General features: G+C 44.1%; 4 protein-coding genes across 6 annotated transcripts; 2 read left to right on the top strand and 2 right to left on the bottom strand.

Moving 5' to 3' along the window:
* Positions 1-443: 443 nt before the first annotated feature.
* On the top strand, positions 444-2,950 carry rpain (RPA interacting protein). Its single transcript, XM_077011689.1, has 7 exons — positions 444-616; positions 832-1,017; positions 1,124-1,196; positions 1,282-1,396; positions 1,479-1,542; positions 1,961-2,101; positions 2,295-2,950. Exons 1-7 carry the CDS (start codon positions 545-547, stop codon positions 2,322-2,324), a joined length of 681 nt encoding a protein of 226 aa, XP_076867804.1. The 5' UTR covers positions 444-544; the 3' UTR covers positions 2,325-2,950.
* On the bottom strand, positions 2,951-6,147 carry c1qbp (complement component 1, q subcomponent binding protein). The gene is made up of 6 exons (XM_077011687.1): positions 5,758-6,147; positions 5,004-5,154; positions 4,773-4,860; positions 4,385-4,480; positions 3,908-4,033; positions 2,951-3,185 (listed from the first exon to the last, which is right to left on the bottom strand). The coding sequence occupies exons 1-6, from the start codon at positions 6,014-6,016 to the stop codon at positions 3,036-3,038; spliced, it is 870 nt and encodes a 289-aa protein (XP_076867802.1). The 5' UTR covers positions 6,017-6,147; the 3' UTR covers positions 2,951-3,035.
* Positions 6,141-7,764, top strand: znhit3 (zinc finger, HIT-type containing 3). Its single transcript, XM_077011690.1, has 5 exons — positions 6,141-6,404; positions 6,591-6,628; positions 6,785-6,865; positions 6,945-7,028; positions 7,267-7,764. Exons 1-5 carry the CDS (start codon positions 6,337-6,339, stop codon positions 7,461-7,463), a joined length of 468 nt encoding a protein of 155 aa, XP_076867805.1. The 5' UTR covers positions 6,141-6,336; the 3' UTR covers positions 7,464-7,764.
* A 433-nt stretch (positions 7,765-8,197) lies between these two features.
* Positions 8,198-27,102, bottom strand: myo19 (myosin XIX). Of its 3 annotated transcripts, XM_077011677.1 has the most exons (24): positions 26,825-26,947; positions 24,817-24,841; positions 23,426-23,573; positions 22,903-23,051; positions 21,653-21,766; positions 21,357-21,540; positions 20,971-21,040; positions 20,736-20,838; positions 19,604-19,700; positions 19,425-19,501; positions 19,221-19,311; positions 18,828-18,996; positions 18,390-18,463; positions 18,028-18,263; positions 17,506-17,682; positions 16,568-16,708; positions 11,711-11,818; positions 11,549-11,619; positions 11,229-11,314; positions 10,822-10,985; positions 9,980-10,109; positions 9,658-9,743; positions 9,183-9,512; positions 8,198-9,090 (listed from the first exon to the last, which is right to left on the bottom strand). In XM_077011677.1, the coding sequence occupies exons 4-24, from the start codon at positions 22,933-22,935 to the stop codon at positions 8,980-8,982; spliced, it is 2,652 nt and encodes an 883-aa protein (XP_076867792.1). In that variant the 5' UTR covers positions 22,936-23,051; positions 23,426-23,573; positions 24,817-24,841; positions 26,825-26,947; the 3' UTR covers positions 8,198-8,979. The 3 variants fall into 3 exon arrangements, with proteins under 3 accessions (XP_076867792.1, XP_076867790.1, XP_076867791.1); XM_077011675.1 differs by lacking the exon at positions 24,817-24,841 and having other exon boundaries at positions 26,825-27,102; XM_077011676.1 differs by lacking the exon at positions 24,817-24,841 and having other exon boundaries at positions 11,235-11,314; positions 26,825-27,102.
* Between the last annotated feature and the right edge of the window lie 15 nt (positions 27,103-27,117).

The raw sequence follows: 27,117 nt of genomic DNA, 5'->3' as shown, positions 1-27,117 counted from the left end.
AATATTAAATGATGATGATTATGATGATGGTGATGATAGTAATAATAATAATAATAATAATAATAGTTATTATTATATATATTATTGATATTATTGTTGCAAATATATAGTTTTTTCCATAGAGATTAAGTTGAATTCGTTCCGTGAGCCATGACAGTTTTTAAAAGTTAGACCTATGTTCTTAATTACAATAAATTGCTTAATTGCATGAAAAAGCTATTCTTAATCGTATTGTCTAGTCTAAGATGTGCCTATGTACTCATTGACTTATTCTCTTTTCATTATACAAAAACAATATATTATTCATATTATTATCATTTAAATAAAATAAAATAGACCTATCAGTCAAATAACGAATTCTTTCTACGTTAAATATAGACGTGTCGGTCCGAACAGAGTTAAAACAGTCCTGTCCGCCCCAGCTGTCACCAATAGCTTCCGGGTCGAGTGCTTCAAAAGTCGCTCACTGGGCGGAGGGAGCGCGCGGCTTGTTTTTGTCTCGGCGGCTACAACTGCGGTGAGTTACGGAGTTTGACACCGAGGTATGGACGCGTTACAGAGGCACAGGTCCCTGTACAAGGGAACAACTCCACCATGGAAGGAGACGTACAGGAAGGTAAGGCCTCTGTAGGTGTACAGGTTATTTAAGCTCCCTAATACCTCACTTGGCTAACGTTAGCTAGCTAGGTTACCTAAAGCGAGTTGGGCTGTCAGAATGTAGTTACGGTGCGTTTCGGTTTTAGCACATTTGATTAGATGGCTCCTGATATATTTTCAAGAAGGCATCAAAGTAATGTCTGGGTATCAAATAACGCTGACATTTCTTTCCAGCGTTGCGTTGAAAGGCTGAAGAGCAGTCGGTGGCGCTTACTGGAGAAGTACCGCCAGATGGGGACGAGCGCGGAAGAGTCGAAGAGCTCGCTGCTCGTGCACGAGGTGATGGAGGTGGAGTGGAGCGCGCTGCGGGTCGCCAGCCAAATGCTGCCTTCTTTATGGGTGAAGGATGGTGTCAGAGATGTACGTGTTGTGTGTTTTTTTAGTGAATGATCCACACGTGTCTTTTTGTGTCATGATGGTCGAAAGGTCCACAAATTCCTCACTTCCACCTCTGTTTCATCCACAGTTGTTCGGTGTCGTTCAAGAATATGACGAACTGGCAATTCTAGAGGAAATTCATCAGGAACTCGTATCTCAAGGTGATTGCAAGCAACAGATAATTAAACAGTCTGTACACATTTGTTATTTGTATAATATTTTTCTACCTTAACCCCTTTTCCTCAGAACTTTTTATAATAGAGGAATACCACAGAGGTCAGCAATCTGAAGAGCAGTATTTCAGTTCTGTGGTGGATGGAATGGAGGAAGAAGGAAAGCTCATATGCCCTGTGTGTCAAAGGTGAGTATCCGCAATATCTTCATCTGCAGTTAGAAGATCCTAATGTAACTTCTGCTTATGCTGCGTTCTGTGTGTGCTACAGGAATAACCTGACCGTGAACAGTCATTTTACTTCATGTCCCTGTGGAATTTATATCAACACAGTGGTGAGTTGCAGGGCAGCTTGGAAGTCCCTGTAAATCCAAACATGCTACTTGAAGTGTTGAGACTGATTCAAAAGTAAAGTCCTTACCATCATTACCGCTGCTTTGGTAGAAAGTTAAGAGGCATTCTTGGGCTGAGGTAGGGCTGGAGTCCTGGGTCATTTAAGAACTAGTCCTGCCTAAGATACAAACTAAGCATGGAGTGGCCACATTTAGCTGTTGTGCTGTTTCTAAATGGAAGCTGTAATAAGCTTTTATATATTTTTGTGTAAGGCATTTTGAGTTGCTAGGGTCTATGAAAGGTGCTGTATAAATAAACTTGCCTTGTGGTAAACCTGGCTCTAGATCAGGCAGGAATTTAAATGATTAATACTGTATCGGCCAAGCTTGACTTCTCTATCTGAATTTCAATGATTTTTAGGGTAGGAATATCACACCTGAGCTGCTCCAGCATCTGCTTGAAACTAGAGTCACAGAACACATGGAAGACTGTTTCCAGAAACCCATATTCTCAGTGACTTCCCACATGGATGGTTCACCAAACCTTATGATAAGCTGCAAGGTAATCTCAAATATCCTATTATGTAGCATTAATGACCGTATATATTTGAGCATGAAGTGCTGGCCTTCATTTTATCTGCAATCAGATTTATTTATCTTAAATATGAAGCCCAAAGCATGTCAGTGATGAATGTTTAACCATGTATAAGAGAACCCATTAAATTAATTCTCTTCTCCAAATCTCTTATCTACAGGTGTGTGATTACCTCTCCATCATTCTATGACTGACCCTTGTGCAACAGTGAGGATCATGGGAGCTTTGTGAATGTTTGTTTTATTTCTGTGAAATAATAAAGCTATAGTAGTCATTTTAACATTAAGTACCTCCATTTGCAATATTCATGTGCCAGCTGCTATTAAGGTTTAGATGTTCTAATACTGAGAAATGTTCACTAAAATCAATATTGATTGCTATACAACTCAGACATGTAATAATTTAATCTTTAGAATTATGGGTTTGGAGTTGTATTCATGAACATAGATCAAATCAGAACCGAGGTCTTTTGTGTTTAGCTGAGCTTGGCTCCCCAGACTGCCGTGGGTGTTTGGGGTAAAGAGTAAAATGAATCAAGAATCATGCTTACAAGCTTGTTTGAAATATTTATTTTAAAATGCACCTAACAATGATGTAAAGATGAATACAAGGGAGGGTGGGTGGATGGGGGACTTCAACGCTGTAGCATCCCTTTAGGGAATAATGTATCGTACAGGTTTTGTACGTGCAGAAGTGCAGGGAATTTGGCCTAAACTGTCAGAAGAGTCATGTAGATTTAGTGTAATCAGGGTCCAGGACTAGCTTGCGCATTATGTTCTCCTTAAATTATTCAAATAATAAAAAGTATAAATCATGTTTGCTGAAGTGCCTTTATTTCACACTCATTGATATTGCAGATTAGCTAGAAGAGCAGGTAGAACTGAAGACAAACTCCTAAGCCTTAGTGGCATTTGACAAAGCTACTGAGGTTCTCCAGGAATTTGATGTATTCCTGATGCTCCAGAGCCGTGCTCAGTTCCATCAGCTCGTCCGCAAATGTGTTGTCGACGCCCCGGTCAGCCAAAAAATCCATCAAATGGTCATACAGCGCCTGTAGAAATGACACTACAATTATTAGGCACATTCCTCTCCCCAACTTCATTCCAGTTCCAGATTTGGTTTTAAATGTCTATTCTTCTGTGTGGGGGAGAAAGCACTCAAATATGAAAAGACTTGTGTGGCACAAGTAGTGCTAATAGGTAAAATACGCAACAAAATGTCAGTTTGAACTAGGGTTGCCATGATTGTCGACTAGTCACGATTATGTCGACTATTAAAATTTAATAGTCGGTGCGTCGTTTTTTTTTTTTCTCTCTCCAAACTGCTGTGTCTGCCTCTCTGTCCTTAACGCACATGCGCAGTAGTGGAAACCTGGGTAGACAGTTGACATCCCAGGACGTTTTACAGACTGCAGGGTTACCAACTCTCACGCATTGAGCGCGAGACACACGCATTTGACTGTCTTCTCACGCGGAAAAATGTTTTTAGTTTATTTACCGCTGATCCACATACATGATTCAATGAGTTACTAGTTCGCTCTGGCGCCAACCACTGGCGATCGATCTATCGCGATATAACACTTAATTTGTGTCCATTTTACTCCACCCCGTCAACAACTTGTGTCCCCCCCACTCGCCACCTCCTCCAGGAACAAATCTCACTCCAAGCGATCTTCAAAAGTTGGCAACCCTGAGACTGGTATAATGGCTACCCGGTAGGGTAGGTGGCAAGGAAAAAAATATACATACTTATAGTATACGATCAGGGACTTACCCAGTCTAGAGAGTCTGTGTTAAGTGTGTAGCTGGTCTCTTGCCAATCTTCATCTCCCTCAGGCTGGAAACTGACCTCCCGTATGGCAAATATATCGCTCTCCTCTTCACCCTCGCCATGACTAATCTGCTCAGAGACAAACAGCTTCAGATGTAACATCCAGAACATCAGTGAGCATTAAACAGTCTCTGGATCATCAAAGTTTCATGTTATGGGCAGATCACCACATTCACCTATTCCCACCTGACAAAACCCATCATTATATCGGTCAGATTTACACCCTTAAAATGTCTGTTAAAATCCTCATGTATCCCCAATCTTCATGCATGCATGATATTCTTCCTACAGAGGAGCATTAGTCTGCATCTTCTCTCTACCAGCTATATAGTGTGTGGATATAACTGATTAGTATTGGGTAGGAAAATGGCAATTAAAGTCCAATAAGAAGTTTAATGAAAACAGAAGCTGGGTACTTGCCTCATCCTCTGGAAAATGACAGTCAAAGACCAAGGAATGTTTGGTACCCTGTTTTGTGACTTCAACGACAAAGTTGGGCGTTGAGACAATTTCAGGCTGAAAAACAAGGGAGCCGAAATGAAAAAAAGATAAAAGGTCACGGTGTCCCTGGAGAACTCTAATAGTGAATAAGCCAACAATGCAATTACATAAGATACAAACACCTGTGATACCATACATCAAAATTTTTAAATCGTCTGTACATTCGAAAGTTGATTAATTTCTGAGGTTTGTGTGTTCCTAGATTGCAGTATTGTGGGTTTGATATGTATCAACACTGCAGGCTGGCATATTAATTAACGTCAAGCACAATTCTGTGGGTATTTCCTAAACTGGAAGGAAGTTTTACCTCTTCATCCTCTGCCTTCTGGCCCTGTTCTGTCTCCTCCTCCATGTGTGGGGGGATACTGTTGTTGACATTGAATGTCACTGCCACTCTGTCAAACAGAAAAGAAAAGCTAATTTCAAGCCCAAGTAATAAGTGATTCACATGGTGTGATATCCAAGTCCAGCCAAAGTAGAGGTTCTTCCCATGAAACAACGCAGCATTTGTATGTGAACGTGCGTGTGGAAGTCTTACTTCTCTCCAGAGACAGAGCGGGTAAGTTTTGCTTCACTGCCATTCAGCTGGAGCTCCCACCCACCAGACATTTTGGGAAGGGATTTGCTTTTCTGGATCTTCTTTTCCTCTTTAATTTCATCAGAGAGAAACTCAGCAAATGCCTTGTCACCTGGAAGACGAGGGACATTAGTATGCAAGACATATTGGGAGCAATTTGCAAACACAATCAGCCACACCCACATACCTGTTCATAAGTCTGAAAGCAACGAGAGCATGATATAGTCGAAGTGGACAGTCTAGATTTTTGAGTGTCAATCATCGTCAAGGTCACAAGAATGATAAATGATGTCAAAGAATAACAGGTGACCTGAAATTATTGTGGTTTAATCAGATATCCATAGAACAAATGACCTGTAGCATTTACTAGTCTGCAGTGCACTACATGCCACTTGTAAAGGCAGATTTTGGTGATGGTTGACACAGATGAGTTTGTGATTGCTGCTTAGTTCAGAACTGAAACTCACTTAACTTGCGACGCATGTAACAGTTGACATATATACATTAAACTGAATAGACGAAAATACTCAGTGATATGTTCACCAAAAAGCAAGTTCTCGTTATTAAAGATACAGATACATGCATAGACACAAATCTGGATTTAGCCCATATGCTAACCTAATGCACAGCGCCGGGTACAATAGATCTAAACAACTTATGAAACGCGTATGACCCGTTACACAAGGGGACGTTACACCTCACGTTCAGACGTTACCTTCTGTGTGAAGCCCCCCGCAGCCACACGATACGGATGGAAGAGCACGTTTAGAAGTGAGCAGTTGTGTGTGTCCGGACACACCGCTGTTGCCGCACATCACCCAGAGGGAGCGAGTGAACGGGCGAGTGGGCGCCGCGTTACGACCACATAATGCCGACGTTACCAAAGGCTCCACAGCCCGAGGCACCGGCGCCGTCGCGGCCTTGTTTGACAGACGAGATGCGATACTTATCGCACGTGTTAGAGACTTCAGCATGGCTGTGACTTAGACGAGACTCCTTCTCCGCGGCTCTACGCAGACCAACAGAATACGCTGGAAACACGTGTGGAAGGACACGGTGACCTCACTGATCTTCGACCTTTGCGCCGGAAGTAGATGAGAACAAGTAGGAAATGCTTCAAAACTTCCATATGGTCAGAGAGGAAAAACGCATGCTATTTAAGTGCAGGGTAAACCCCCTCATTAGACGCTTAAATTACATTACGGTTACATCGTTATGTAGATATAATTTATTTCTCTAGTCGATTTAATAATAAACCGTATCTAGCTAGCTAGACACGCTAGATCAAGGAATCATGCAGCTTTGTGGAGTGTGCATCGATCAAATTCCGAAATACAGATGCCCTGTATGCAGAGTAAGATAGTAAGTATTTGGAATTAAACACGTGTACGTAACCAGTGTTGCTTTTATGTTTGAATAGCCAACCAGCTAACTAGCTAGCCTACTAACCTACTTTCTTAAAATAACAAAAATCATTCATCTAAGTCAGCTAGCTGCAAGCTTTCTCTGAAATATAAACGTCGACTGTGTCCTTTTTGTCTGTTACAGTTGTTCATTAGGTTGCTTCAAGAAACACAAAAATGATGGTAGGTGTTTTATTTTCAACGTATGGGGTCTTATTTATGGGGACTTTTATTCTGTAGGTAGTCAATGGGTATTGATTGGGGTTGCTCAAATGATGGTTCATATTTTACTAAAGACGAGGACACGTTTTAAACGTAACTTGTATTTCTTTTCTGTAGACTCCTGCCAACCAATTAAAGACACTACGCCCCCTGCTTCACCTGACGAGACACCGTTTCCAGATATCCGACATAGCGGTGGTGTGTTTACGACACTTGTCCTTCATATTCATTGTGTTGTTGGTGTATTGTACTTCAAAAAGCGTGCGTGTGGTTTTAGCTGAACAGCCTTGGACCGTTGACGATCTCCTCGATGAGGACAACCAGTCTGACCGAGTTCCCCTGCAGAGACTTCAGCAATTAGGTACTGTGTTTATGTCGGGCAATTAAACGGTATATTATGATTGCAGTAGCCAGTAGTCATTAACCTAATATTTATCAAAAGATAAATTGTATTGGATTAACACATCTTGAGGGTGTACTGTGACATTAATGAGATGCATCTAAATCGGTAGATGATTCCATATGACAGCTCAGATCTGCCTGTACTCTGAGACCTTGGTCGGTATGTGGTGTTCACCTCATTCCCTCTGTTGATGCAGGTGAATCAAAGGCCCTGATGAACTTGTTACAAAATCCACACCTGAGGCAGGTGATGATGGAGGTGGACTCTGCCCAGGACAAGGACAAGGCCATGAAGAAGGCCATGCAAGAGCCGCTGTTCGTGGAGTTTGCAGACCAGTGCTTGCAAATCATGGAGCCGACAGAAAAAGTAGAAGAAACCGATGATGGATATTGAGCTGAAGAGCTATTACAGGAAAAATCCTCAAAAATGTATAAATCCTCACAAGGAGAGCGTGATGGCACAGTGGACAGTAATTTAACTGACATGCTTTTTAACATGCATCAGACACAAGGAAGAACATGCTTCTAGGTTGTAGAGTTGCACACCAGTCCTTTAAAAGGATATGAATTGTGGCAATTTAAGACTGCCAATTGCAAGTATGAGTTTTTGCCATAAAGGTTTGGTTTATATTTTCTAGTCTAATTAAACTGATGTTCCCATTCAATTTGACCAAATAAATGTTTCTATATTTTAATCCAAGAATGAACAAAATTCCTCATCATCTTGATAAAATAAAATGGAATAAAATGTAAACCAAGAGTAAAGATAGTATGCACACCTATTACCTATTCTGTAATATTCCAGACTGGCAGGCTTTTGTAAAAATCTGAATAATTGCATCTCGGCTACATTTTTGCACTCGTCATTTTCATTTGGCATAAATCTGATGCAGACACATGGCTATTTGGTGCAGCTAATCAGAATAATCTCATCAAACTTTGTGTTCAGCCTGAAATACCTGAATGCCCTGACCATTAAGCAATTTGGGTGTTTTTTTCTGAGCAAACAGAAACTGCCACAATCCCTAAACATCAACTTGAATGTGTCTATTGCGAATACAGGTAGTGTGGCACAGTGCTGGACATACTGTAATGTCATCATATCACCAAGACAACAGCACGAGCCAACAGTTTTAGGTTTTCTTTATTGTTCAGACAAACACAGCAATAAAGCGAGGACGTGTAATTTCATTTTCAACCTGAAAAAGTACAAAGGGAAACGCATACAAATATGGTCTTGCTGTCTTAATATGGCAGGAGACACTGCAAGGTGCACATTTCCTTGTAAAAGTTTGGTGCAAAGAGTCTTGAAGCAAAACCATACACGAGTATACAGTACATACAGTACACAAGATATACAGTATACAACGGCACAGAAATGGAATTACGAATTCAAGTAATACTTGACTGTCTTCTGGTATAATAATTTTAATTTATATTACAAAAAATAAAATATTTTACTTTACAAACACCATATTCTGTAATTTAGTCTAAACCACTTTAGGTCTTTATATCCAGTTATCTCAGTCTCTATTTCCATGTTTCTGTAATTAAATAAATCTCACTGTCATATACTGTAATTTCAAGCAGATACGTGGGCTTTAAGATACGATCCTTATTGATTAGACAGGTTTAAAGCAAGTCATAAACAGGAAGTGTCAATCCCTGAATAAATACATTAAAAAAGGCCTACAGCAGCTTGACAACGTTCCATTTGGAACAGAAGGCACGTACGTACCAGCCAAAATAGATAGACTCACGCAGACCTCCACGTGCAATTATACTCAGATAAGGCAGCAAGTGATCCGTCTCCCTGGGTTGTAGTTGTATTCCTGCTTGTGCGTCTAAAAAGGTGCATCGATTTGGGGTAGGCTTGGTGTCGCTGAGGTGATGAGGGGATGGGCTTTGGATCAGGTTTTCTCCAGCAGGATCTGGTTGAAACCGGTCACTCCGTGGTTGTGTCCCGGGTACATATCGGCGTAGAGCAGGGGTGAGCGCCGCATGTGCAGCTTCACAGAGACCTGGAGGACAAAACCAACGCAGGGATGTACAACTCTGTGGAAGCCACACGTACCAGACGTACCAGCACCGTCCACCGGTGCAGGAACCTCACCTGCGGCTGGGCCCTGATGGACGCCACGCCCTGGTTAAACTGATTGGTCTCCACCTTGTACTCTCCTGGCCTGAAGGGGATCTTCAGAGTGGCCATCACGCACGCCAGCCTCTGGAAGCCGGTGGCGGTGAAGGTCAAGGTGAGGTGTGGGGCAGAGGCCACGGCCAGGCCCAGGGGCCACGCGCACAAGGCCACAGGCTCCGCCACGCTGGGGAGCTGCACGGAGCCCCCCTCCCTCAGCACACGGGCCAGCGGGGGCAGGACCTCCTCCTCCTCCTGCAGGTCCTCGGCATTGTCCAGCTCCGCCTCAGCCAGGGCATCCAGGCAAGACTAGGAGACAGAGAGGGAGAGGTGTGTGTGTGTGTGGTGAGGGTGTAGAAGAAAAGCTTGGGGAGAAAATAAGTAACAGAACAGAAACAAAATACCACCACCTTGGAAACAATCATACAATATGTGGCCCATGTGAAACACTCACCCTCCAAAACCTCCACCTGGTCTGTATGACAGAGGCAGCTCTGTGCCATCTCCTCACCTCTCTCCTCACCAGCCACGCACGCACCGCTGAGACCCCACACACACACACACACACACACACACACAAGATCAATAGAGCAAAAATGCTTATTTGGGATCAGCACGTCCACCTCCATATGATTGTAACAAAACCATTCTAAATGCCATGCCCTATTCCCTTTTCTACAGGAGGATCAGTAGTGTGTTGTGGAGCGTTCAGATGTGTGTGTGTGTAATTATATATATATATATATATATATATATATGTGTGTGTGTGTTCACACCTGCTTGTATGCGAGTGGCGCACTGAGTCTTAATAATTCTCTGTTGTTGGCGGTACCGGCGCCAGCAGCACTGCACACAAAATGCCTTGTGGGAGCGCACATTGTCTCTCTGGGCCTCCAACAGAGCCAACTATCACACACACACACACACACACACACACACACACACACACAGGTTCGAAATGTTTCAGCAACTGCTTTATGGCAACTGCATCAGTTGCAGTCGACTCAAAACAAACAGCATTGTTCATCAACAACCTTTAACCAGGGTTCACACCCCTTTAACCAGGGTTCACACACCTTTAACCAGGGTTCACACACCTTTAACCAGGGTTCACACACCTTTTCCAAGGACAAATTCACACACTTTTAATGAATGTCAGTTTTCAATATTTTCCACCTGACAGCTGTAGTAAATTACATATTTATACAAATATACACATAATTAAAATGAATTAACTTTATCACATAAAAGACATACTGTGTCTGTATGCTTATATGCTAATTTGGTTAGGATTTGCTCCGGTAGCTAGCTTAGCTACCAAGCTAGCATATACTTTTTATGTTTTTATGATTGTGCATTTTGAAAATAAACTATGTCTTTACATTCTCTCAAGTTTCACACTAGAATTACAAGGCAGTTCATTTCTTGCTTGCATTTGTATTGTAATACAAGCAAACTATTCAGTCAGATAGCTATTTGTTATATGTAATACAGGTGCAATTTCAAGCATTTAAAAGTACTTTAGCCAATATTCCATCACTTTTCAAATCCAGAAAATGCCCTGTTTACCTTAATGACCATTAACAACTGAGAGCTGAATGCCCTGATGCGTCATTACCATGGGATGAGTCAGGAATACTTTGGTCTTCCCACAGTGCACCATGCTGCTGCTGGTACTGTTGTTGTTGTTGTTGTTATTGTTGTTGTTGTTGGTGGTGGTGTCAGCAGCACTTGTCTTCAGGACAGTGTTCACAATGTCCTGGACAGCATGGCTCACACGGTCTGAAGAGCACAGAGAACATTTCAAAGAAAGTTCAAGGAAAAACATCGAGTAAGAAAAACGCCTACTAAATCTTCTGAGCAAATTCTAAGAGTGTGAGTAAGAGGGATAAGGAGCGAGAGTGAGAGAGATAGTGATGGGGAGAGAGAGAGAGAGAGAAAAAGAGTGAGACAGATGGAGAGAGAGAGGTTAGAAGTCCGAAGGCAGCAGGGACAGGGAGAGGCTGCTGAGCAAGGGAGACAGACCCGCACCGTCCTCAGGACTGATCTGAGCTGGGAGCTGAGTGGTGGTAATCAGCCCGTATCGCTGGATGAAGCTGCCATATGGAATTCTGCACAAATACAGACATGAATGGGACAGAGTACGTGGGTCATGGTCCAATACACTTCATAAATTAAAGAAAAAACTAATTCTATAACCTTTCTGTACACAGTACATTAATTAGATAATAATAATAACAACAACAACAACAACAACATTGGTTAACTATCTGACTATTTTTGGATGAATAGATGGATGGATGAATGGATGGATGAATATAGAGACAGAGAGAGTGGTGCAGCACCTGATGGGGAAACCCGCTGCACTGATGTGAATGGTCTCCACTATACCACAGGCCTCCAGCTGGGTCATCACCTGAAAACAGCCAACAACAGCCACGAGGTCAAATGACCTTCCGCAACACAGAACTACATCAGCGTCGTACGGGAGTGGTGGTGGTGCTCACCTCCTCCTCCCTGAAGGCCAGCGGTCTGCAGTCAGGGTTGGGTTTGATGCAGCGTGTGTAGTGTGGAGTGGTGCTGAGCAGAATCTTCATCAGACTGTCCAATGAGCTCTACACAACACCGGTTTAAAAACCTTTTCATCTTCTATTGTCCAAGTTTAATTCAAGACACACACCCACACACACACACCCACACACACACACCCACCACACACCACACCACACACCACACGGCAAAGCACGTATATTTTTCACCAGTGCAGTTAAAGCAGGTGAGAAACAATCACAGCATCTGGGCATGAAAAAGACTTTAATTTGAAACACATATATATGCTATATTGCAAAAAGTATTTGCTCACCTTCCTTGACTCACATATGAGCTTTAGTGACATCCCATTCCTAATCCATAGGGTTCAGTATGACGTTGGTCCACCCTTTGTAGCTAGAACAGCTTCAACTCTTCTGGGAAGGCTGTCCACAAGGTTTAGGAGTGTGTTTATGGGGATTTTTGACCATTCTTCCAGAAGCGCTCTTGAGAGGCCACATACTGATGTTGGACGAGAAGGCCTGGCTCAGTCTCTGCTCTAGTTCATCCCAAAGGTGTTCTATTGGGTTGAGGTCAGGACTCTGTGCAGGCCAGTCAAGTTCATCCACACCAGACTCCATGTCTTTATGGACCTTGCTTAGTGCACTGGTGTACAGTCCTGTTGGAAGAGGAAGGGGCCAGCTCCAAACTGTTCCCACAAAACTGGGAGCTTAGAATTGTCCAAAATGTCTTGGTATGCTGAAGCATTCAAAGTTCCTTTCACTGGAACTAAGGGGCCAAGCCCAGCTCCTGAAAAACAACCCCACACCATAATCCCCCCTCCACCAAACTTTACACTTGGCACAATGAAGTCAGACAAGTAGCGTTCTCCTGGTCAAACCCAGACTCATCCATCAGTTTGCCAGATGGAGAAGCGTGAATCATCACTCCAGAGAATGCGCCTCCACTGCTCTAGAGTTCAGTGGCTTTACACCACTGCATCTGACACTACACACATTACACTTGGTGATGTACGGCTTGGATGCAGCTGCTTGGCCATGGAAACCCATTCCATGAAGCTCTCTGTGCACTGTTCTTGAGCTAATCTGAAGGCCTCATGAAGTTTGGACGTCTGTAGTAATTGACTCTGAAGCAAGTTGGCGACCTCTACACAATATGCGCTTCAGCATCTGCTGACCTGTCAGTTCACGTGGTCTATCACTCCATGGCCGAGTTGCTGTCATTCCCAATCACTTCCATTTTCTTATAATACAGCGGACAGTTGACTGTGCAATATTTAGGAGCGAGGAAATTTCACGACTGGATTTGTTGCACAGGAGGCATCTTATCACAGTTCCACACTGGAATTCACTGAGCTCCTGAGAGTGACTCATTCTTTCACAAAGTCTGCATTCCTAGGTGCTTAAGTTTATACACCTGTGGCCATGGAAGTGATTGGAACAATGATTCCAATAATTTAGATGGATGAGCAAATACTTTTGACAATATAGTGTATATACTCACCGGCCACTTTATTAGGTACACCTTGTTAGTATCGGGTTGGACCCCCTTTTGCATCAGAACTGCCTTAATCCTTTGTAGCACAGATTCAACAAGTTACTGGAAACATTCCTCAGAGAGTCTGGTCCATATTGATATGATAACATCACGTAGTTGCTGCAGATTTGTCGGCTGCACATCCATGATGTGAATCTCCCGTTCCACCACATCCCAAAGGTGCTCTATTGGATTGAGATCTGGTGACTGTGGAGGCCATTTGAGTACAGTGAACTCATTCTCGTGTTCACGCTTTATGCCATGGTGCGTTGTCCTGCTGGAAGTAGCCATCAGATGATGGGTACACTGTGGTCATACAGGAACATGGTCAACAACAATATTAAGCTGTGGCATTGACACGCTGCTCAATTGGTACTAATGGGCCCAAAGTGTGCCAGGAAAATATCCCCTACACCATTGCACCACCACCACCACCAGCCTGAACTGTTGATACAAGGCAGGATGGATTCACGGTTTCATGTTGTTGACAATTCTAACTGTACCATCCAAACGTCACAACAGAAATTGAGACTCATCAGACCAGGCAACGTTTTTCCAATCTTCTATTGTCAAATTTTGGTGAGCCTGTGCAAACTGTAGCCTCACTTTCCTGTTCTTAGCTGACAGGAGTGGCACCCGGTGTGGTCTCGTGCTGCTGTAGCCCATCCGCCTGAAGGTTCTACGTGTTGTGCGTTCAGAGATGCTCTTCTGCATGCCTCGGTTGTAACGACTTAATTGAGCTACTGTTGCCGTTCCATCAGCTCGTCTGGCCAGTCTCCTCTGACCTCTTACATCAACAAGGCATTTGCGCCCACAGAACTGCCACTCACTGGATATGTTCTCTTTTTTGGACAATTCTGTGTAAACCCTAGAGATGGTTGTGCATGTTACTGAAACACTCAGACCAGCCTGTCTTGCATCAATAACCATGCCATGTTCAAAGTCACTTAAATCACCTTTCTTCCCCATTCTGATGCTCGGTTTGAACTGCAGCAGATCATCTTGGCCATGTCTACAAGCCTAAATGTTGACATGGGTTGGCTGATTCGACATTTGCGTTAATGAGCAGTTGGATGGGTGTATCTAATACATGGGTTAAAGCAAGAAATTTTCATTTGACTGAAAATTTTTCCTGGCAAAAGACAATGCCAGCAATTACTGACAATGTGGTGTAGTTGGGACAAGGCCTCTTTTGCCTAATTCTACACAATAAACACATTTATAAAGTATATTTATCTAAACAGCCTGTGTAAGGAGAGAAGAGAGAATCTATGCAAGAACAAAATGCAACACCTGAGCAATAAATGTACATAAATGTTTATATAACGGAGTTATGTGGGGGTCCTCTTCCAGAAAATTATTTAAAGATCAAGTCAATTTTAGTGAATCCTGGTGAGTTTTAAAAGGTATGAAGCTCTCTTGTTTTTATCAGATTCACTATCGCAAAAACATAAGCCGTAAGATTACCTGCTTTAAGTAGGTATGTTACAAAAAAATTTAATATCCAAAAATGGCAAATTAAATCACACAACTGGATAGAGATTTTAAATACAAACAGAACAACACCATCCATGTTAAATTGGTTTAGAAATAAAAAGTTGACATTTTAAATGGAAGAAATGCGCCTATTTTCTCAGACTGTAAATGTCAGCTAAATGAAGAAAAGTCTGTCATCGGAGCCACCGCGATTACGTCATTTTCGGCGCGCGGACCCTCGATTATGGCTGTTTCTCAATTCAGGGGCTGCAGCCTACGTAGACCGCGTAGACCGCAGCCCACGGTGGCCACACACTTCGAAGGCAGGGTAGGCTGCATCTCACGGCTGTTAAATGAGACAGTCTAGTCTTCGCAAGACGTATGTTTGCGTGACCACGCTCTGCCCCGTTTCATACGTTACATACGTGTTAGCGAGCTGTCCGACAAATATCACATCACCCACAAATGCCTAAAAGAAAATGCGTTGAACATGTATTCACGTTTGACGGGAAGTATAACTTCATAACAAAATTCAATGTATTTTTATAAACGTTACTTTTACGTTACTTTTACGGATAAACGTTTAGTAAATACTCAAAGCACATGTTTACCTGCAATATCATTAATAACTGGCATGTTATTTAGCATCTCATTGCAGTATAAATGTCCATATTTAAAAAATACCGACATTTAAAAACGAATTATTCGGCCCGTACACTAGACTCCGCCTGTTTATTGTTCATAGAGCAATGAATCCTGGGATATGGTGGGACGCGAAGGATACTCAGATGCATCCTTCGTTTTCGGGGTTTTGAAGGCTACATTCGTCGGCCGCATAAGAAGGAGTCCACGAATTGGGACAGCCTCGTCGCGGCGCAGTGACGTAACCGGCCTACAAATGCGCACTTCGTGGGCTGCAGCCCCTGAATTGAGAAACAGCCAGAATATGCTTCTCTCACTGGCGCTCATCAGCGCTGAATGGATGACGGCGGTGTAGTCATGTTTGCGGAGTTCATACACCTTTACAAGGTGCAATTCAAGCACTTGTATGTCACTTTCAAGGTCCATTTCAATATTTCCCAGCACGTTAAACTTAATAAAGTTAAATATTTATACATATACTCGAAATGATTCGACATAATTCGCTTTTTAATCACATTATTTAATGGTGGTTTATTTTCAAAACGCCCAATCTTAACGTCTTCACGTTCTCTCATGTTTCGTCCTGGAATTACAAGAGGCTCGCATTTGTTAACGTAATACTAGAGAACCGTTCAGTCTGACAGCCATTTGTTGTGAAACGAAGTAGTTACAGTTTCAAGCATTTTCAAGTATTTTAGCCTAAATTCCAGCACTTTTCAAACCTGAAACACAAAGCAACATTAAAATTCGTCAGGTAAATGTTTATTCCCGTTTTTGAGGGGTGTTTCTTTCTACTACCACATCGTTTCGGAGACACGACACGGTCTCTCCAGAAAATATAAGGAGGGATGTAACGAAAATCTGAAGGCGGACCCGCAAGTCAATCAAATGACACCGCCGTCATCCATCCAGTGCTGATGAGCGCCAGTGAGAATAATATTTCGGCCAAAAAACAGATAGCACGCGCGTGTGTGGTTTATTATTATGATTTGACGGAATTTTCCCCCCAAAAAATCAAATGACGGAAATCCGTCGTAGTGACGGAGAACTTTAACCCATGATCTAATAAAGTGGCCAGTGAGTGTACATACATGCACACACACACACCTCCCATTAATTACGCATGATATTCCTATACTGTTCACTGGCCTCTGGTTTACCTTGAATTTGGAGACAACGGTGGGGACTTTGTTGGGGCCCCGGGGCCCGTGTCCCACATCACCTGAACCTGCAAAGAGGCTCCGCAGCAGAGGGTCCTCCGACTGCTGTAGCAAACCAAGGAGCTCAGGGGGGACTGGATCCTACACACACAGGCACGCACGCACACATGCACATAGTGAGGGGCCAACAGGAACACACACGGAGCTCATCGGCACTAATAGGTTGTCTGTATGTCCTATTCACTGACTGAATCCTGCTTAGTGGAGTGCTTTTCCATTTAGATAATGCATGCACTCACTTTCTTAGTTATGAGTGAATGCAGAGAGTAAAAATAAAATGGCCACTGGGCGGTCTATCTGAGAGCAAAAAGCCTGCATGGGTTCTTCAATAATACCTAAGGGAACACGCATATGCGTACATCATGGGAAGGGGAACACGCATATGCGTACATCATGGGAAGGGAAACACGCATATGCGTATATATCATGGGAAGGGGAACACGCATATGCGTATATATCATGGGAAGGGGAACACGCATATGCGTATATATCATGGGAAGGGGAACACGCATATGCGTATATATCATGGGAAGGGGAACACGCATATGCGTACATCATGGGAAGGGGAACACGCATATGCGTATATATCATGGGAAGGGGAACACGCATATGCGTACATCATGGGAAGGGGAACACGCATATGCGTATATATCATGGGAAGGGGAACACGCATATGCGTATATCATGGGAAGGGGAACACGCATATGCGTATATCATGGGAAGGGGAACACGCATATGCGTACATCATGGGAAGGGGAACACGCATATGCGTATATATCATGGGAAGGGGAACACGCATATGCGTATATCATGGGAAGGGGAACACGCATATGCGTACATCATGGGAAGGGGAACACGCATATGCGCCCATGCAGTACCTTATTCTTCTCCATCATGCCGTGGACGCGGTAAGTGACGGGGCTCGCGTAGTGAGTCACGATGAAGTGCGGCTGCTTGCTGAACTTGTCCCAGCTCATGTGCCCACTGTCCGAGAGCTCCTTCTGCAGACGCACGCAGAACTGCTCAGCGTCCGATGGCCTGTTCAGACGACACTCCTGGAGGACAAACGGAGAAGGCAGGGGAGGGAGAGAGCGCACCACTGTCCTCCATCAGTCCATACTACACTATACTGTACCACATCAATACTGAACATCGACCTACAGACCAGGGACTGTGCTATACTGTGCTGTGTCTGTACTCTGTGGTGATGCGTGCAATCCAGTCCGTGTGGGCCTTCTGCCAGTCCACGTTTTTACTCTGCTCCAGGACATGACAATTAAGTGCTCTGCAGCCCTGCCTGTCTGGAGGATCTGGGACGGAACAAAGACGTGGACTGGCCGAGGGCCGGATCTTAGCCACACTACACAATAGCATGTGCGAGAGGCAGAGTCAAGGCGGACCTCATTGAGCAGGGAGAAGATGCTGGCAGGGCTGCCCTCGATCAGGTCCAGGCAGCCCTGGTTGTCCTGGTAACGGATGAAGGACCAATGCAGGCCCTCGGCCACGTACTCGTCCTGCTGGGCCCGCAGGTAGTGCGTCACAAAGTGCTGCTGCAGTTTCTCGTTGGCATAGTTTATGCACAGCTGCTCCAAGCTGTTGACCAGGAAGCACTCGAAGCCGTAGACATCCAGCAGGCCTGTGGGAGGGGAGAGGCGGGGTTTGGTCGAGAGAGGCGGGGTCAAAGATGAGGTGAGGGGATTAGAACATCAGGTTGTAGAGCTGACATTCTGTTTGCGTCCCAGGAGGTTAACAGCTCACACACCGATGAAGTTACACCAGCTGGAGTCATTGGCACACATGCTGCTGTTGATGAAGGCGACCAACCATTCAAAGAGGCTGCCAAACAGAACCATACACAGAATCAATAACAGCACCATATACACAGAATCAATAACAGCACCATATACACAGAATCAATAACAGCACCTTTTGAGACTTACAAGCATCTGTTCCCAAGTTACCACTGTTATCTGCTTTGTCATGTTATTTATTTGTTAAGACTAACATATTTAATAAAACAAAAGTTTACAAACACGTGCACGACGCTTTCTCAGAGACAACGATATTGGTTGACCAGCTATGGTTGTGGTGAGTGGACTGTGATACAGGGTGACCTGTGGCGGAGCGTGTGGAGCAAGATGAGGTTCTGGTTGGGTTGTTGGGTGGTGGAGAATGTGGTGCAGGGTGGTGTGCAGCTCACTGGGCGTAGATGACTTTGGCTAGGCAGTCCCGCCGCACCCCGCACTCGTCCTGGGAGCAGGGCTTGAGCAGGACGCCCTGGCGGCCCGCACGCAGCGTCCGCACACTCAGCCGTGCCTCCAGATCGCTGGCAGGCACACGGAGCAGGGCGGCAGCTTTCTGCAGGGAACCTGCGCAAACACACACACGCGCACGGGCGTAGATGCCATGATCGAAGCACACAGGTGGCATCCTAAATCTGGTTCCTGATCAAATGGGATATTTTTGGATAAAAATGGAGTTTCTCCAAAGAAAATGCTTTACGCCCAACGACTTCACTCTGAGCCCAGAGATCCAAAACCTGAGAGTGCAAATGGAACAGATAGTTGAACAGCACAATAACGACCTCCGTTACCTTCAGACTCTTCGTTGAGCTCACAGCGTTCGGACTCTGCAGCGGCGGGGCGGAAGCTTACCTCGCCCAGGTGCAGAATGCCCGCCATGACCTACAACCCACCGATCGGCAGACACGTCAGCATGAAGGCAAAGAGCAGAGAGGCAACACAGGTGGTCAGGAAACACCTGATCATGATGGAAGAGGTCTTCTCTCGTATCTCACCTGGAATATTTCTGCCTGCTGGTCTGTATCGAGGCCCAGGCTGGCCATGGCGTCCACCGTTTCTTGGAAACGATCTTCTGTTGAGATATATAGAAAAAAAGGAAAAATTCCACCATGTCTCATAATACTCCAAACCTTTTCTTAGACCTCAAGACAAAGATGCAGAGATGAATGGGAACCTTCGAGGGTTTTCTCCGCATTTGGCAACCAGGTAAACTTTTGGTGGTGCTGCATCCCCCACTGCTGCCTCTGCTCTTCTGTCGCTCCTCTCAACATCTGAACCACAAGCAGAAACACACACACACACACACACACACACACACACACACACACACACACACACACACACACACAGGTCACAGGAGTCTTGTTTAAATGGGACTGGGGCATCAGAGAGGATGCAAGACACAACCTCTACAGCAGGGGTGTCAAACTCATTTTCACCGAGGGCCACATCAGCATATCAGTTTCCCCACAAACTTATAAATGTACCTACTCCTTAATGTTAATTAACTCTGAATTTATTACTTATTCAAGTTACAATTATTACCTATATATTTGCATAGATAAAAAAATGTGTTTGCTTAGGTATTAACAAATTTTTTTTAGGATCTGAAACCGACATGGTTGGTGATCAATCAATGATCAAACTATCCAAGTGAATAAAGAAAAATAACAGCAAAGTTTGTTCAAACACTTCAAAAACGCTCCCTTTGAAAAAGATTTCTTCAGCCACAACAAAGCTAGCTTTTATTGCTGCATTGTTTGTGGTTGTGGCTTTCGCGAACACATTCTGTTGCGATCGCAGTTTGCCATTAAATACTTTGGCAATTTGTTGTTCTTGATTCCTAATTTTGGCATATTTAGCTACGCGTTTGGTCTCAAAATGCCTACGTAGATTGTACGCCACAGCTTCATAACACAAAAGACATTCCGTTTTTTTTCCTTGAAGCAAACATGTATTTGCCTTCCCATCTTTCTTGAAACAACTTTCCATCTGCATCAATTTCACTCTTCCTGGATGTTTTGGGATCATTATTTGTATTTCTCAATTACACTTATGGGGAAAATTGCATCGATGTGGAAACACTGCAGTGTTGAGATGTCGTCACTTCGAGGGTAAAATAATTGTGGGAAATGTAGTTTTTGGTCACTTCACGTATTTGACTTTTATTTATTTATTTATTTTTGGATAAATTAAGCTTATTAAGCTCTCGCGGGCCACATAAAATGACGCAGCATGCCACATTTGGGTTTGACACCTGTGCTCTACAGGATCAAGCAAGTGAGACCCAGTAACACCATGTTCACCTGGTAGAATATATGGAAGTTCCTTTCGTTAGGAGCTTGGAAGGCCACCCTGGTCTTCTCCAGCAGATAGGTCTGCACAGACGCCCCTACCAGCTGTTGGGAACTGCGGGACAAAGAGAGCCACACACAGCCCTACTGCTTAGCTCCGCCTCCATCACCTCTAATCAGGCACCAGTGGGGAGTAATGGAAAACAAAGGCCGAGTGTAAACAAACGGAGGGCATAACGGGACTGACCTGTTCAGCTGGAGCTGGATGTATTTTCCGAAGCGGCTGCTGTTGCTGTTACGTAAAGTGCAGGCGTTGCCTGTGGGGTCAGGAGAAAGAAGAGTGAAGGGGAGAGGGAGAAAACGGACAAATGGACAACCTTCTGGAACTCAACAAGGACAAATCTTCAGATACACCTGGAAGACCATGAGGAGAAGTCAGTCAAGATCACTTCTGCTTCTCCGTTCTGCAGTCTTGCTCCACTGAGCTGTGCAACACTCACCCCTCACAGCTCTGCACCACCTCTAAAAACCACCCACCACTTTCCGTGCTTGCATCTCATCCTTTCTTTTCTTCTTTTTGTTGCCCTCCCCTTTCTCTGTCTGTCTATCTGCCTCTCTTTCTCTCTCTCTCACCGAAAGCCTCCATGACAGGGTTGGAATCCAGAACACGTCTCTCAATCCTCTCCACCGTGTTCTGGCTCTTGTGGGAGGAGATTGGACTTGTGGCAGGAGGCGTGACCCGTGGAAGGAGGCGGGACCTGTGTGACGAGGCAGCCACGGTAGCGTAGTACTTCATCAGGCAGCGTGATGTCCACGTCTGGAGAAGAGAAACGCAGAAATGACGACGGCGACCACACAAAAGAACAAAGGCCCGGAATATAAAGAACTGGGCCCATCCAGAACAGGTCAAGAGCCGGAGCTCCCCCCACCTTCCCAGCTCCGCTCTCCCCCGAGACCACTAGTGATTGGTTGATGGGCTCCGCCTGGCCCCGCACGTTCCTGTACGCCTCCTCCGCCACAATGAAGATGTGCGGCTTATAGTCCTGCACAAGGACGGACACCGGTTAGAACACACAAGAACCTAACAATGCTTTTCCAGTTTGGACTGGATATTGTTTTCCATCAAGGAGTAGGTTTACACAGCAATATCACACCAACACATCTGAGCAAATTATCCAACAAGGTGTAAATAGTGTGGCTCCAGAATACGAGTTGATAAGACATGGTGAGGTCACCAGAAACAAGGCTGAGGAGAACGAGAAAGAAACGCAGGCTGTGTTTGGCTCAGTGAGCTGGACTGAACCTCCCAGCCTCCTTCTGTTACAGCGCCGTGGCCTTTTGCACTGCCAGGTTAATGTGAACAGCTCCGTCTACGGGTCAGAGGAGCGCAGTGAAGGAAGGAACACCCCCGTGGTACTGGGGAACAGTCCTGACTATAGCGGCACACTGCCATAACCCTTGAAGCACAAACAAGCAGTTCCGAGTGCCTCGTGAGCGTGGGCCAGGCAGACGACACACTGCCGACACCGTCCGTGTTACTGCTGGGTCCAGGAGGCTGAACCACCAGGGTGAACACAGCGTACGGACATTTGCCGTTAGCTTGTTCTGGTAGATGTTCTGATCCACTGTTCCACCTTGAAATACACCCAAGAGGCAAAACAAACACCAGCCCAAGGTTGTCCTGCAGTAATACAATGCTAGAAACCTGGTAATGAATAGCCAGTCAGTCACCTGCATCAATAAAGTGACGCAGAACTCCAAAGAAATCGATGAAAGCTGGTAAGAGTCAACAGAGGAAATGTCACACTAAGTCTTTGTGTTTATCCTACTTGGGGTCCTCAAGCAAGAAGTTTGCTAGTGCTTGATGTGCAAAATACATATGGTCAACAGAGAGTGGCACTTTATAACAGCCATGGTGTTTAGACTTCAATCACATAAAGTACATGCCAGCACATTCAAATTAATACCAGTCAATATGGCAATGTGCACTGGCTGCATAATGTCCATATCTGCTGATGCAGGATAATGTTACTAAAATTATATAGAAGATAATGTAGCATTTAGCAGCTTTGTTATGAAAATAACTTATAAACGCATTCATCCGTTTTCACATCAGACTTGCTCCAGGTGTGCTGAGGTACAGGGGTGTATTAGATGCTGATTGGTGCTGGAGGTGTACCTGGGGCTGGGCAGCACAGTGGTACTCGTGCATCACATCCAGGGAGTAGAGGTGGGGGACAGGCTGGAAGGGGTTGAGGGCCACCAGGGTGCAGCCCGCGCGGGTGTAGAACACTCTCGCTCCATAGCGAGCCTGCAGACACTTCAACACTGCGGCACACACCACAAACACACACGAGCAGGAATGCACGCATGTGTATGCATGCAGATGCACACACACACACACACACACCATAAAAGAAAAAAGGAAGAAAGAAAGATCGCATTTAAAAGCAAAGCTACAGCTTAAGGATATACCAGAGATAATGCCTTCACTATCTGTGTATAGTGGAAGACATCATCTCACAAAAAGCATTTCTTCACATCAAATATCAGGGTGTTGTGAAGATGATCTGATTATGAAGATGATCTGATTATGAAGATGATCTGCAATGTCATTCTGTAATAACTTCAAACATCAAAAACAAAAGTGCCAAAACCTTTAATTGAATGTTTAAGTCTTGTTGGGTGATGTGCCCACGTACCTGTGGTTGGTGTCACAGGGTTCACTTTGGTGAGGTCATCATAGGTGTGGAGCTCATCTTCATCCACCAGGAATGCTCCGACATCTCCACCCAGTGAGTCACAGAAAGACTGTCTACAAGTCTGGCCCTGCTCTCCCACTCCATTCACCTGCAGAGAGCATGCGCACGCAGAGGCAGGCGCACGCAGGGGCAGGCGCACGCAGGGGCAGGCGCACGCAGGGGCAGGCGCACGCAGGGGCAGGCGCACGCAGGGGCAGGCGCACGCAGGGGCAGGCGCACGCAGGGGCAGGCGCACGCAGGGGCAGGCGCACGCAGGGGCAGGCGCACGCAGGGGCAGGCACACACAAACACAGGCACACACAAACACAGGCACACACAAACACAGGCACACACAAACACTTTTTACTGGCAGAACAACTTATCTATGCAAGTGCATACAGGTGCATGTCAATAAATTAAAATATCATGAAATTTATTTCAGTAATTCAATACAAAAAGTGAAACACATTTTATAGATTCATGACAAACAGAAGTGTTTATTTCTGTTAATGATGATTATGACTTAGTCAATGAAACCTCAAAATCATTATCTCACAAAATTAGAACATTATATAAGATCAACTGAAAAAATGTATTATTTCCAGAAATGTTGGCCTACTGAAACTCTCTAATTTACTGAGATGCATTTGTACATGTTAAAATGTGGCTGGAATATTCCTTACTCAACACAATCAACCTCATTGTGAACAGCTCACATTAAAGGTCAGCACATTAAATACTCCACCTAAACTACATCCAACAAGGCTACTCGCTAACATTAATGAGCATAATCACTCCTGGAGCTACGCCAACCATGTAATGCACTCTCCTAATTACCAGATTAAAGGGAGAGCAATGATGACTCTTCACAGACAACGTGTTTATTGCCGTCTCTGTTGCTACCCACTTTGTACCACTAACACAGCTTGGATGAGCAATGTCTTGCCTGTATAATAATAATAAACACATATGCACCAAGTGTTTATGCAGCATACAGTATCTATTGTACCATGTCTATTGGAACATCTACTGTGTTTTGCACATTGCACATAGTCCATTAATATTAGGTGCATTAACTACACTGCAGTAAAGACCTGAGGTTTTGATATACCCATGTACCTATACAAGGGATATAGAATAATTTGATTTAGTTGTATGTCTACTGCACATATGCTGAGGGTATTTTTATGGACATATGGTTTACAACAACAGGAAACAAGTCAGTCAATGAAAATGCATCTTCAAAGGGAGCCGAGATACATATGTAAACACATCTAGGTAATGTATGCTATCTGGTCAACCCCAGGACACTCATGACAGGAGTCAAGAGAGGCGGACACAGAGTCAACTACCTTCAGTGTAGAAGTGACAGCTGTGCTGAAACACACACAGACACACACCTTTCAGTTCACTGTAACATATGGCAAGTGTACATAATAAACTCATCACTCCTTCCTTTGAGAATTACGCTAAAACCCTGCAGAGCAAGGACCCCAGAGCCAGATGTCTAATGACAGTGGTGCTTCAGCCTTCAAGTCAGTCCAGGAGCTGATACTGTGTAATCCTGTGTGTAATCATGCTGTGTGGGTGGACGCTGGTCGCTAGAACAACACCAGAGAGCAGAACCTCATGCCTACACTGCCCCGACTAGCAGAGTCCCGAGTACTGCTGGTATGGATACTCTGGCACTGAATTAGCATAACCCACCCTTACTGAGGGAAAGCAGTAAACAGCAGGATAACGTAGGTTTGGTCATCATAGTGAATATTGATTACAGGGTTGGAAAATGGACATATAAATGATATGGGTATAATTTTTCTATATGCAAAAATTATTTTAATGCTACTACTTATACTTGTACATAATCCTTACTCAGACCAAAAGGTGTGTGTGTGTGTGTGTGACCCTTTGATCTAGTTTCTGTAGCTAAAGATGTACAGCAGGGGTTGTGCATGAAGCAGTTCCATTGGCTACATTAAAATTCAAATTACTCTGAAAATTTAAATGGAAAAAGACGATTTGAACTTTCATTTTACGTTGATGTGAAAATCATGGTACAATTGTGCACCATAAGTGTCAACGAGTTATCTTGAGCCACAGCTGCAAGCAATAAAGCAAAAAATAATCCCTGAAGTCCCCCAAGACCTGCAACAGTGGTGTGTTGGTTATCCACACCAAACCCCTTAAAGGAAACCATTCAAATTGTGAAATATGGTCTCCTGTTCTGTATGTGAGAAGCAGAATGAAAGGCAGGAGGAAGTTATCTGACTTAAACTGTTAATAACAGACTATAGTCCCACTCATACACCCAGTCTGACGGATGGATGCAAGTCTCCATAATCCATAGGGTGCTACAGATGCACATGTATTTGGTGGACACTGAAAAGTGTGTGGTGTAAGAGGCCTGCTCAACCAGACTGCTAAACAGAATGTTTGTGGCTTAGCCATCGCCATAGTTATGCGATGAGACAGTTATGTGAGAGACAGGGTTTGGCACATCACTCCGAACATTTTGTTTTGACAACACCATATGACTTCTGAAATGTGGACACCCTGTAAGGACATAGTTCACCAACGCACTGATCTGTACATCATAACAATTTGTAGTTTGTAATCTGCTGACTGTGATTACTTGTCTGGGTTCATTGTATTGAAATTGTCTAGTTCAGGCCATGTTTCCAGCACAGCTATGGAAATATTGAGCTAGCAACTACATATTTGCTTATTCAGATACTGGGGTCACAGACAACTGGCACAAGTAATTAGGAAAACACGACTTGAGCTGAAGACTCATATTAGCTCATATCAACACAAAGCCAGTGTATTTACTCCTTATTTACATAATAAGGTGCTTTAGACAGGCTGTAACGTGTTCACTACAGACCTAAATAATCTCGTGCAGGGCTTCAGTGTGGTGACCTGTGTGAGATTAACCTGACAGCTGCCTAATCCAGACACAATCTGGCCATGAGCTGCGGAAATCACTGCACAGGCATCCATAATTAAGAACATAATAACTATTTATAAAGCTTACTTCTAACTTGCTCAACAAGTTTTAATCGTTATAGTAAAAAATATTTAAACCAAAACCAAAATACTGATAAATTTGAAAAATTGAAGATAAAAAATGATGGCTCACTTCTCTATCGCTCGTGGCCCGTACAAACTACAGCTGCTGACAAGCTAGTTAGGTTTTTAGCCCACCATTAACCATCTATAAATGAAGGACTTATACAGCGAGAGATGTCAAATAAGGGAAATAATTCAGTAAAGTTGTAAATGTCCACAACAATGTCTCTGTCCACAATGATAAACAAGCTAGTTACCGCTGGCTATATAGGACGTGTTAGCACAACGTACCTTTCCTTGATGTCGTGTCCCTCCACCCTTTTGAAAATTCATGGATTTGGCACAAGTTTCTATATTCCCTTCAGACGAATATGAACAAATGTGTTCGCTTTTAACATTTGCCATAAGAAAAGAACCATGAAGGCACGTTTCCAGTAGCTTCTAACAACACGACCACGCCATTGGGTTACTTATTTGTGTCTTTTTCACTGCTCTATCATAAAGTTCCAGAGTGAAGGACACACCGCCCGCCTCGCCGTTCACAGCGCTCACACCGGCGGATGGACGTGCGGCAACGTCATGAT

Source organism: Brachyhypopomus gauderio, chromosome 7 (assembly GCF_052324685.1).
Source record: "Brachyhypopomus gauderio isolate BG-103 chromosome 7, BGAUD_0.2, whole genome shotgun sequence".
NCBI lineage: Eukaryota > Metazoa > Chordata > Actinopteri > Gymnotiformes > Hypopomidae > Brachyhypopomus > Brachyhypopomus gauderio.
The sequence above is the reverse complement of the archived record's forward strand: the minus strand, read 5'-3'. Positions and strand labels throughout refer to the sequence as shown.